General features: G+C 47.9%; 1 protein-coding gene across 13 annotated transcripts in view; it reads right to left on the bottom strand.

Moving 5' to 3' along the window:
• KCNQ2 (potassium voltage-gated channel subfamily Q member 2) overlaps window positions 1-12,989 on the bottom strand; it is a 78,143-nt gene that overhangs the window by 26,658 nt on the left and 38,496 nt on the right. For 7 of the 13 annotated variants that reach the window (XM_052785410.1, XM_052785466.1, XM_052785435.1 and 4 more), the window contains 2 exons: window positions 10,431-10,499; window positions 8,432-8,461 (listed from right to left, as the gene is read on the bottom strand). In XM_052785410.1, coding sequence (XP_052641370.1) covers window positions 8,432-8,461; window positions 10,431-10,499 — 99 coding nt within the window. Of the gene's footprint in view, window positions 1-2,728; window positions 2,783-8,431; window positions 8,462-10,429; window positions 10,500-12,989 lie in introns of those variants that run through there. The other 6 variants (XM_052785392.1, XM_052785443.1, XM_052785402.1 and 3 more) reach the window with 3 other exon arrangements.

Genomic DNA, 12,989 nt, shown 5'->3' with positions numbered 1-12,989 from the left:
ACAACCTTTTGCTACCTGCTAGCTCAGCTGTTTTGCATTTCAGGAGCAAAGCAAAACAGCTAGATCGCATCTTTGGAGCTGGCTGACTATTCCTAAAAAGACTTTAAGAAACACGCTACACCCAGACCCACAGGCCAGTCAAGGGCTCTGCAAACACCTTTCCTTCACTGGTCTGTGTGCCATTTCTTCCCCCGTCAGGTCTCTGTGGTGCCTTCCTCTCTCTGAGTAGATGCCAGGAAGTTTCTTACAAAGCAGAATATGATAGACCTGATAATCTGGCTTGGTATAGTTACATTACTGTCTAAAAACGCATGCATTATTGCATTTATTGACTAGAGATCTTTGGTTTAGTACATTAAGAAACCACAGCTTCTAAGGAGTTTTCTATTAATTTACCTACATTGAGTTTCCCATGATTGCCTCATCGTTTACTGTTACTTCGTTATATGCATCCTATATGAGCTCAGCCTTAGATGCATCAAAGTGCTGGCATCTGCCCCTAAGAGTTTGTGCAGTGGGGGATTGCAGGCAGGTAGCCCAAGGGTCCAGGAAAACAAGACATTGGACTTATTTTTATGTCCCTTCACGGTTAACCTATAGTTTTATTAAAGCACAGTGTAAAACACTACATTCAGGATGGATGCAGGTAACACAGCTCTTGTAGCTACTCCAAAGTTCAAGACTCCTTTTTGACTGGAAGAACCACAGTCTGTAATCCTCTTTCTCAGGGTTTCCAATGGATTAAGAAGATCTTGAGACAATAATTTGTTTCATCCTCCCTTTCCCTTGCAGAACTCAAGATGGGGGAGATGAAATGAGGACCACAGTGGGAAGGAGTTCAGTAGAAAATAGAAAAAATTATACTGGCTTTACCAATTAAAAATTCATGCCTAGGAAGACATGCAAGGAAGACGTTAAGATCAGAGTGGCTGATTTTCCAGAAAACAGAACTGGACATGGACAGGTGAGAGGACAGCACTACGAATATCACTGCTTGTTCTAATCTCTGCCAAAACCAACCTCAACGTTAAGCAATTGAAAGGAGCTTTTCTCTGGGGAGAAGTCCCTGCTTGCACTCCCCTCTGCCTCCACGGACAAAACCACCTCACCTGGCAAATGGAAACACTACAGAAGTCATGACAACTTTCTTCAGCTAGGCTATTGACCAAATCTTTGCCATTTGGAAATGTATTGAAATGCTGCCTGCGCAACTGATGATCACCCAATATTTAAAGCAGTCCTTTCAAGGATAAACTTCAAGGAAGGCCACAGTACCGTCAAAACACATAGCAGGAGGCTAACTCAAAGATTCAGGCTATTTCTCCAGGTACGAGGGATTTCCCACCGTGGAGAACTGCTTATTATGAAACGTAGATCATGCCCCCTTCCTCTTTGTTACCCATTCAGAGATGGGATTTACCATGCTACTGCTGCGCTTCTGGTACACGCAAGTCTCAGGCGTGAGTCCTAGCCTCTAGACTGACAGATAATAAAAATAGCCAGCAGGGAAAAAAATAGCAAGAAAAGAAAAGATACAAGTTGGAACAATTAATGGAGAAAATCAGAGATACATATACTTTTATACTTTTAAAACTGTAGTTTGTTGGCTTTCTGAGGGAGACAGCGACTGGTGATTTTGAGAATTAAAACGGACTCCAAAAAAGAGCATGCAAAAATCCGATTTCACAAACATGCGGCATCACTCAGTGCCCTGCCACTCCTGGGCTTTCCACCTGCCTGGCTGCGGGGGGAAGAGCTGATGGGGTTCACCTGCCAGCATTCACAGCATGCAAACTCTGGGCATTGGTAATTCAAGAAGGTGCACGTTTGCTGCTGAGAAGCAGTGTCTGGGGCGGGGGAAGAGACTCTTCCAGTGCAGGCATGGGAGTAGACATATTTATGCAGTAGTAAAATAAGATATATGTTTCTGTGTACCCTTATGGCCATCAGATGGGTGCGCTAAGGGATGCTCACTGGGAATTCTCTGAAGCTGCCTAACAATTGTCAGCTTGATGAAAAAGATGAAAACACTGCTCGTACGAATCCCTCTGCTCTAGCTATCTGTTCCCCATGGGATCTAGAAACAGAACCATTCACAATGCCAATGTCAACGCTAAGGGGAACCCGTATCCCCTACGTCTGGTGGGACAGGCTGAGATTAGTCCTTCTCTAGCTGCGTAGTAGAGGTGCTAGATAGGCAAGCTGTGGCTTCCAAAGGCCACAAGACTAGGAAAGGTCAATTTGTAGTGTTGAGAGAGCCAAAGAAACGGTGATTGAGCAGAGGTAGGAGGCTGGTATTTCTCGTGCTACTAACTCGATATTGCTGTTACAGTGCAATTCAATTTGCAAGTGTTCCCTGGACCTTGAGGAGGGATGGAGCGATAGGGAGGAAGGCGTCATTTTTTAAAAAAAATTTGGTGGTTTTTTTTAATTTTCCATCATTTGTTAAACTTCAGTTCCTGGCCTCCTTCATTGCTGAGCAGACACTGGCTTGCTAGCCCAGACCAAATTCCCCATCCTCGTCTCCTTGATTCACGTGTTCCGCACGATTAGCAGACAAGGAAACCTCTAATTTCTGAGCGGGCAATGGGGAGGCTCTTTCACCTTCTTTTACTCATCTAGTACCTCTATTAAGCAGAGAAGTGATCAGAACGGGTGGTAGCAGGGTAGAGGGAGAATGAGCCGTGCAGCTTTTGATTAGTTTCGTGCGACGCATTTCCCGTGGTACCTAGAGTTTCCTGAGCAGCATCCGCATAGTGACTCTCTGCACGGTTTGCTTTTACTGGAAATGAGGGGAGAGTAAAAATTAGACCTGGAAGCAAATGCCAGACAGGAAACTTTTGATTACTGACTCTAGGTTTAAAAGACAGGTGTTTTGAGGGCCGGGTTCATGACAGGATTTTTCTGTTTGAGTGTTAAGTGAAAAAAAAATAAAAAATCAAGAGGGTTTCTGAAATTTGTCTCACTGTGGTCAATAAATGTCATTATTAGACATATTAATAATGTCATTATTAGACATTATAATGACAAATTCTGCATTGAATTGGTGGCATCAGTTCATCTACAATTGACTGAGTCCTGCAGGAAGACTTTTTTCATCTGCATTGGAAACACAAAGTACTCTCTCCTTCCTCCAAACAGACAAAAAAGACAATTTTTTTAATTCTCTAAGCCATGGAGAGCCAAAACTTTAACTCGTTTTGTCCAACAACATCCAAAAGGTTCAAATTTCTCCTTTTTCTTTCCAAAAAAACACCCTCACAAAGAGAGCTAGTTGATCTGTGAATTATTTGCACTTGTCATACAGGAAATAGCATTATATTAAGCCTGGCATTTAAAAAAATACAAATAGATAAAAACAGGGTGTGGTGCACTCCGTTATGGGAAGGGATTTGAACATCTGTGTTCACGCATGTGTTTTTCGTAACGCTTTTTAGACGGGCCCTACCACTTCTGGGGAGTTACTGGCTTTGCTGAGGCACCACCACAGCTCCCGGGAGCCCATCCCAAATCACTGCTCAGGCATTGCCCTGCCAGGAGATCGCCACCACGACCAGGGTTCTCCACGCCATGGAGCAGCCCTCTACCTGCGGAAGGGTAACGACGTGGTCCCCATCATCCCACCTGGCCACCAGCGGGCATCACTTGCTGAGTTCACGGACAGACTGAAAAGGCCGAAGGGCATAAAACCCCAATCTCGTTTTACACTTGAACTCAGCAATTGGAAGAACTCACGGGCACACACAGAAGGAATTTGCAGGAATTCGTTCTGCTTCGTGGCATCCCGTGCAAGCTCAGCCCACACCACTCTCTGCGTCCTGGGGACTCCTTAGGTACCCGCAATGGGACCCCGCATCCCCAGGGAGCCCCGGGGACCGGTGGTGCTACCGGTGGGGCTGTTCTGGAGCTGGGGTCTGAGCATCGCGACGTGGGAGTGGGATATTCAGCATGCAGAGCCTCAGGGAGACACGTGGGTTACTCTCCTCTTAGTCTCCTTTGCAGTCCCTACCGAAAGATGCAGTCCCTTCTGTGCAAATAATCCGCTCCCCTAAAGGCAACTGATTATTTCCAGATTACTGTCAGTCCCAGCATGAGTCTCTGACACCAGTTTAATCGGTTAGAAGGTCAAACGCCAACCAAGGCTAACATGGCCCATCGGGCTCCTGTGATTGACACCAGTTTCCACGGGCAGTAGTGGTTAGTGACACCTCAGACACCCTAGGCTGGATGAGCAGTGGCCCACTGAGTCAACCAAAGGCATCCTCCAGTGCGTACAACAGCCTTAATCACACCCCTGAACAGAGATATTAACGTTGTGTGTATCTCAGACAGACATATACATACATGGATATATAGATACACGCACAGATATACATACACATTACAAGGTGGCCCAGTCCAGCATTCACTCAATATAATGGCCAAGGTCTTGCTGAGTTCATTAGGGTCAAGAACAAACCACAGCTAAGGACAACCTTCCAAAGGGGTTCCTCTCATCACCTACAGGACTGAACTCATGCTGGACAAAGTAATCTGAGTTTTAGTTTCCCAGTTCCCTGGAATCCTTCTGTTTCTTTTTCTCTGATATTAATGTATCATTATGATCATATGGTTCATTAATTTTTAGTTTTTCACCCAATCATATTTTGAAAAAAACAAGAGGAAGAAATGTGGTCACGGATGCCTTCAGATGTTTATCAAACCATCTGTTAAAAAGCATCCGAAGCACACATTTCATATCGGAGCCTCGTAGTCCTGGCTAACCATATGTTTGTCTTTTTGACATTACAATCAGAAGACAAAATAAACAGAGACAAGATGCCACAGTGAATTTCCAGCCTGATTAACATGGGAGTAATCAAACCCCGTTATCACTCTGATTTGCTGGCTTTCTGCAGCAGGAGGGGTGAGAAAAGCCCCGCCACAGAGCAGCCCTCCTTCCCTGGGGTTATGAGGCAGAGAGGACTCATATTTGGACCCTGCACGAAAACAGCGCGGTCTCGGAGACGTGATCGGCACTAACGGCTCCTGCAGCAGCAGCCAGCCCGGGGAAGGGCAAGGGACCACTTCTCCCGGCCAAGGCAGATGGGAGGGTGGACACAGCACCCAAAGCGATGGGCGACAGAGGTGGCTCGGTAAGCAGTTTTTTTAAAAAGGGAGGAAAATAAAAAAGGGGGAAGAGGCAGCATGTAGAAAAAGGCCAGCATCTTTTCTGCTCATCACAGCCTGGGCTCCATGTCACTGGGGAGGGGTGAGCTCCTGTCACCCCGAGCAGGTCAGCACATAGCTTTCCCGGCACTCGGTCATAGACAGAAGCAGACAAGCTCGCGGTGGAAAACAAAACGGAAACGATAGAGAAAGGACGTAACCTGTCTCTCAGATCGGCTGTCCCCTTTTTACGCCAAGACCAAATCTAAAGCCACCCGAATAAGTCCAGGTGACCCCGAGCCTCCGCCACGCTAACCCCATCGCCTCCCCGCATCCCCCCCACCCTGGGCAGCAGCTCTCTGAGTGCTGTCTGGGCAGAAATCAGGACGGTTACAGCAGCACCAGAGTCGGAGGGCAGCATTGCCGCCGGTGCATGGGCAAAGACCCCGAGAGCTGCCCCGTGCGCTGGCAGGGCATTTGGGATGCTCCCCGACCTTGTGAGGCAATGCTTGCCTTGCACGGCACGGTCCCATGAGCCGTGCCAGCATCCCTTCTCTAACTTAAAATATATTAAGGTGCAAAATAGCGAAAAAGCTGTCTCTGTTCTCTTTGCTGTAAGGACTTTGTGGTGTATCAGTTATGGAAAGAGGGATATAGGAAATCAGCCACTCCCTACGCATAACTACAGATGTATGGGAGGAAGATCCAGCTATCTCCGGATGAGAGGCCGTATGTTTCCTTACATCGATGGAAATGGAAAGTGGCAAATCCTTTACCAGCTGAAGCAAAAAAAGTGTGGTGCTGGGATCTGCTATGAGAGAAGATTCGTCCCGAGGAGTTTCCTAAGTAAAACAGTCATCAGCGACAGACCATGGCTGGATGATTAACTGTCGGGTGGGCTGAGAAACAGGATGAGTTTTCTTTTCTAAGGGCAGGATGACACACTGAGCATCACTGGGAGGTTGTTGGAAATGAAAGTGGGTGGAAGATTTGGGATGTGAATGTAAAAGATCCAGAAACCTTTATTTGGAAAAACAGGTGATGTGGGGCCCCCTAAATACAGGGACCACTGTGTGAAATTCCTTCCTGAGGTCTGAGACATTATCAGACCGAAAAGGGCAGAGGGAGCAGGTAGAATTGATATTGCCCTAACAAAACACAGAAGGAAAGAGCTTTGGTTCTGCTGTGGCAGCTGAACTGAACAATATGGCAAGTACTCTAATGCCATGTACACGACAGCTGCAGAACCTCAGCTTAAGCGCTCCTGGGTTCAGGTTTGGCATCTCACAACAGAAGGCAACAAAACCCATCAGTGTCACAAGAGGCAGATACGCTGCAGGAGCAGGAAAGCAGAATTTGGAAATGACCCTGATGAAGGAGCTATGTATAGTAAAAAATACTCTGAAAAATACTTCTTTCTGTGACATAAGATTAAGAAAGCGATGTAGAAAATGAACAGGGAAAAACCTGCAACCTCTATGAAGAAATATATCCAACCTAGTGTTTTAACTGGCGAAAATGAACCCTGCAGGACAGGACTGAGATTCAAAAATAAGAAATAAGACTAGTGCCTGCAATTGCAGGGATGCTGGCTGGTGTGACCCTACAAGGGACCGTCGGTCCTCAGATTGCCTCGGCTATGGAGCTGATTGGGTTGAAAAAAGATTTCATCTCATTGCACAGTCATATGCCTGTGAGAAATATGAATTTACCCTTTGACGCATCCAAAGTATGTCGCTGGCTGAGACAGGGCAGGGGAGCAGCCAGGCCCCTGGAATGAAATCCTGACCCTCCTGATGCCACGGGCGGGTGGCCAAGATCTCAGCTTTGGTCTGGTCCCAGAGAGCACCTCCCACGTAATGCTCCCTGCTTTCATAAAGCTGGATGGAGGCTGCCTTTGCTCTAGCTACACAGGCTGAGACCCCAAGTAGGGGAAAAAAAAAAAAATCTGGATAGTTGAAACATGATCTTGGTGATTTGGATTATTTGGCAGGCAAGTGGATGGAGTGCTACGGAGGTTCTGCTTGCAAAGAAAAGTTCAAATGAAAGAAAAAAGGGGGGGAGGAAAGGAGGGAAGGATGAAATTTTCCTCCATCTAGTCAGCACCATATCTACCCAGATATCTTTGGTTGGATTTTATGCCATGGAAAAATTAGTTTCTGGCCTCTTATAAGATAAAAGGCACAGCAGAAAGTTACATCTGCAAAATGCCAGGCTCTAGTTATACTTCTGAAAAACATTTTCAGTGTTTACAATATTTAGGCTGTAAGCTACGTTCTAAGATATGGGATGGAAGATCTGAAAGCCAAGCAGATGATCTCCACAGATCATCAGTTCTGTCTCTTGCCTCCCAAGACAAGAAAAAAAAAAAAAAAAAAAAGAGAGATTCAGTCCCAGAATTACTTCTTAAAAGAACTGGGAAAATATAGGACAAAACATCCCAGAACTAAATACTTCTAAGGGGATGAAAAGTATCCCAAATACCAGCCCTGTTGCTCTCCCTGGGACATGTGAATAGAGAACAGCTCTCCCGTAGGTGAGACTTAGAGCTGGCCTTGGAAGGTGCTCGCCACGTCTCAGAGGGCGCCCAGCTGAGCACGCTCTGCACGGTGGACTCGAGGCGTGGAGGGAAGACGGAGCAGGGACTTGCTTCATCCAGAGGTTGTGAGGCCAAAGGGAATGGGGTGGAGAAAGGGTGTCTCTGCCATGCAACGTCGTGCCGTGTCAGAGAGCCCTCCTGCGTCCCATGGAGCAGCAGGTCCACGCAGCCCCGTGCAGTGCCCTGCAGCGAGAGGAGCTCAGGAGAAGTTGCTAATTCGGTGACACGGTGATGGCTTCGTGTTCCCAAGTCATGTCCGCCTGGCATGGCATTGGGTGATGGAGACATAGGCAAAGCATCACCTACCCGTCGGCACCCACTGAGCCTGCGTTATACTGTTTCAGCTACGACTCCAGCAACAAAAGGAAAAAAAAGCAGCATAAATCAAAGCCCTGCCATCACCCCAGATAAGTGTCTGCCAGCTCTGCCCGTGCTGCCCACCACTCTCTCTAGCCCCCACAGCCTCGCTATCCTCGCAGCTACAGCCCGAGGCAGACTGGAAGGAAGATATGATTTAAGGTCCAGCATACACGTAGATACATTGGACTGCCACAGCACAGAAAAAGCACGTTAATACCTAGAATGCTTCCCTCAATGGCGCCACGACATGGTACACACACACACACACGTACATAGAAATCTACAGGTAATGCATGGGAATGGCGTGTTGGCAGTGATACAGACCTTGGCGATGGTTCGGGCTGCTGCTCTTTCCTTTAAACAGAAGCAATAGTACATTAGCATGGTGTCAGGTGGCAAAAGATGTTGCTGCTTCACTGTTAAAACATAACAAAAGGACAATACCAAACAATACAACTAAGTTGAAGTTGTGGACAGAAGAGAGGGAAAGGAGCACTTAATTCCTGGAGCTTCTGGCCCGGACAGAAGATCACTGGAGACTCACACAACCTCAGAGAAGACACATACAACGCACAGGGTTGAAGAGTTTATCCCAACCCATCCTTGTGCCTACGCATGACTGAGACACCTGACGGTCGTGTGATTTGTGTGAGCACAGGAGGACTTCTGTGGGCTCAGAGAGCGGCCCCCTTCGTTTGGAAATGCACCGCCCTGAGCTGTTTCTGCACATAGGGAAGGATTTGCAAGGCTCCCGTGACCCTGGTGCATTTGCTTTTCCTTCCTGGCCATCGGGACAGAGCTAATGTCAGATCTCTTGATGGATGGCTTCACGCCGCAGTGCTAACGGGTGGTGTTGGAAGGGGGACATTGGTGGGAAGGAGCACGGACCCCTGCCCTGACATCTTGACACCCCAGTTGGGGTTTCTGCCTTCAAAGCCTATGGCAGCTACTTTGCCAAAGTAGTTAGCAAAGGCTACGTGGAGGGAGTGGGACGCCACAGTTTTTGTATGTGGTTTCCTACTCAGATCCCAAAGCACTCGATTGCCCTGAAAAATCATTGACGTTGAGGACAAAGCGAGCTGAACACCTGTAGAAGTGTAGGCATAACACTGCAAGCCAAGCTAAGGCCACGCTGAAAAAAAAAAATCTCACCTTCACTGACCGGGCATCTTGGTGGTATTTCCCTCCAGCAATAAGGAAAACCTGCTCTGCCTTCAACTGCTCTGATTCACAGCTTCTTCACACTGGGAAATCGCATTTAATGTGGGGTCCCGAAGCAGCCTTGCCCCTGTGGCCCCACAAGAGAGGGAGCAGACTGTATTTCTCAGCAGCTGAGGGTCTGCCTTCCCTAACACCAGACAGCCTAAGGGACAAACTGGACTGCGAGAAGACCTGGGCAGGAGGAGCTCGATTCCCTCCGAGCGTGATGCTGTACCAGCCCTGGCCCTGCCTCTGCCCAGCAGTGACCACTGAGATCTGCACAGACCCCGACCCTTCTCCCCTTAGGCTGAAGGCAGCAGCCTGGAGAGACTAAAAAAAATATCCCTCCACTCTCTGCTCCTTGCTCAGACAAGCTTGGAAGCCCAGCCTCAGTCACTAGCTCAAATACTCATGTTTTAAAGTTTGCAGTCCGACCCATGAGTCTACAGATCTCTAGTCTCTGCAGAGACACACAGCCCAGGGCAGGTCAATTCCCACACACCCCCGGCTGGCCCCGATGCCCACCGGCACGGCCAGCACCTCTCCATCCCTCCTGGGCTCTGCACATTCCCTATTCACCAAACAGGGTGAAAAAAAACAGGAATAACCCGTCCTGAGCATAGGTTTAAGCTGCAGGACTGCTGGCGTTCTGAGGCAATCATGTATACCTTGCCACAGCAAATTTTGCAAAAATTTCTCACCGCTACAACCTTGCCTGCTCTCAGGGGAGGTGAAGGAAGGCTGGAGGGAATGGGGAATTAACTAACACATCGTGAGCCTGAGTCTCCTCTGAGGGTGGTGAAGAGCAGAAAGGTCAGAGGAAAACTGGGAACACTACCTTGATCAGACCCTTTGAAAATACGACTTTGTATTTTCAGCCAAGCATTGTAACATTACTCCAGAGCCAAGTTAGGCTGAAGAAATTCACGTACAGCATGGGAGAGGCATAGGGAGGAGGTCACTGAATGACCCATGGGGGACCAGCTGCAAAAACCTCGCACATCTTCAAGGCTGTCCATATGCAAAAGGCAGGAAGGAAAAAAAGAAAAGAGAAAAAAAAAAAACAAAGAAAAAAAATAAAAAGGTTGCAAATTTTCCAGACTCTCTTAACTCTGCTGCTAACCTGAATGTCAGTCCTGATTTGCTCTTCAGGTTCCTCAGGAGCTCCAGCTGGTTCAGAGGAGGGATGAGTCTAGAGGGAGAAAATAAAGACCATTAATATTCAGGCAGAGCTGATTTCAGAGCCTCCTGTCATGGAAACTTCCCCTGCTGCCCCATCCTTTCAACTAGAACCAGATTTGTGCCACTCACTGCAACTGGGGGACAGCTCAGGAAGGATGGAGAGGGCTTTGGGTGCTACTTCCAACAGCGTCCGAAGGCAGAGCGGTGGGGGAAGAGAGAGTGACAGCAAGAGAGAGAGAGAAACTTGTCTGCACCACCGGATTTTGAACCTCCCAAAAAACAAGTGGCTGCCAGGGATTCTGAGCAGTACGGCAGTGTTTTGGCAGGCGAGCTGTTTCACTACCTGTAGTCTAGCTGTTGGCATTGCTTTGTTTGGAGATCAGCACTTCGGCTGTGTATTAAGTGGAGAGAAGCTCCAGTTTCCGAGGCAAATTGGAAAACTCAGCCCTGTTTGCTCTTGGGAATGTGGGGAGGCACGGCAGGGAACAGCTTATAGGGCAGAGAAAACGGGGACCTGAGGTTGGGAGCATCCCAGGAGGAACAGCAGTGTGCGCCAGAGTCAAGTTTAACCAATTCCCTGCTGTCCGTGTCAGGTTTTGCCCCAAAATGAGGCAAAACCACGTATCATTGCCTTCTAGGAACCATGGGTTTCCTTCCTTTCTCAGGAAAAGAACCTGACAATAGGAATCCTAGCTGATAATTAAAAAACACCAACGAACAAACACTCTGTTGCCTTATCCTGCTTTTGTGCTGAAAGCCATTGAATTAACTCCCACATCCACTTTTGGTTTCTTCCCTCAGACCCTGGGACTTGCTCCATAAATATTTAACATTGATATTCACAGTCAGGTTCTCAACCAAGAGAGATGCGAGCTGGAGGTGTTGGGGGGAGGACGGAGAACGCTGCACACGGTTGGGAAGAGCAGCATCTACTTAAGCGTGTACTTGGGGACTCAAGTTCGGGGTCAAGGCCAACGGGGCTCATCACATAGCTTGCTGCAAAATCCTTTCCGGGCCACCAGCGTGCCCTTGTCAAACTGTTGAAGTGCCACATGCCATCGCTATGCCCAGAGGATGCGAAGTCAGCACAGCAGCCGCCTCCGGTGGCGTTTGCGACAAGCGAGCAAGAGGATGCATCATCGCAGGGATGAAGAGGAGGACAAGGGGCTGCTGGTGGGTTGGGAACCGGCTGCCTGCAGCTGCCCGCATCGCTGCGGTTGGGGCCACAGCCCAGCCACATCCCCAAGAGCGCATATACTTATGGCTTTGCTGGAAAATGAGCCACGTAGGTTTCAGCGAAAGCAAGAAGGACCTACTCAAACTGTCCCAAAACTGCAAGGACTAGAAGAAACGGGGTGCAAGTGCTTGCACTCCCCTAACAGACTGATCTCAGCTGAGGTGCTGTAAGAAATAGGGCTGTTGCTTACTGTAAAATTAAGGCAGAGATATTTATGCCCGTATTTTTTCAGCTATTATGAGACTAATAGTTTCAGTTTTCCTCTGACTGAAAAAAAAAATCTAACTGGAAAAGCCTCTTCTCTGCACGCACAAGACTCATCCTCAAAACCACAGTTGTTCAGCAGAGCAGATTTGGTGTTCGCAAGATTAAGGCAATCAGAAAATTTTCCAATCTTAAGTACGGAGAAAAGAATAAAAATAGGCCTGAAAATTTTGGCTCGGCTCCCCAGCCCAGCTCTGTTCACTTCCATCCAGAGAAGAGCACATCCTGATCTGATGAATTAATGATCCTCTTCACTCGAGACGTCAGGAAGAAGCTGACCTTGGTGCAGTGGAGCAGTGCATGAGTGCTGGGCTATCACCTCCCTTCAAACCCACCGTAGGGTTTGCAGTTTTTTTCCAAGATGGGAGAAGGTGGTGCATAAAATCAAGCACAAAGCGTACTTAGCAGTTAATGCAGGATGCACAACCGTTCTTTGGGGAGTTAGTTTCACAGGGAGGTCCATACCCAGCAGAACATAGGACAACAGCCTCATTTTCTCCAGCTGGGATCACAAATCCAGGGCTCCCACCGATGCAAGTCTCGGAGCTGAAGAGCTTATTAGCTCGCTAGATTGAAGGATTCAGGATCCACAAAGGAGCTCTTTCCTTCATATTAGCCCATAACACAAGGTTTACACTGTGCTGAAGGTGGCAATCTCTTGGGCCACCACAGAGGCTTCTAGGCAAAGGTAAAGCCACACAGGCAAACACAGAAAGGCACCGTTTCTGTGGTAGGGTGATGGGCCTGGTACACGTGTGGTGGAAAAAAAATGACGTTTTACTGAAACAATGATTATAAAAAATGGGTGCAAACTCATCCATGTACTTGACCTGAACTTTAATCTGAATTGAATGCCCAACCTAACCTGCCATTACAAGAGCAGCTTAGTGCATTGCAGTAGCTGTTCCCCATTTCACCAGAAGCTGAAAGAAAGGCAGGGCTCTGCATAGCGCTTTAACTGAGCTTTCCTATAAAATGCTGGATGGAGGGCACCCTGCA

Source organism: Harpia harpyja, chromosome 1, assembly GCF_026419915.1.
Source record: "Harpia harpyja isolate bHarHar1 chromosome 1, bHarHar1 primary haplotype, whole genome shotgun sequence".
NCBI lineage: Eukaryota > Metazoa > Chordata > Aves > Accipitriformes > Accipitridae > Harpia > Harpia harpyja.
This window is presented reverse-complemented; position numbering and strand designations above follow the sequence as displayed.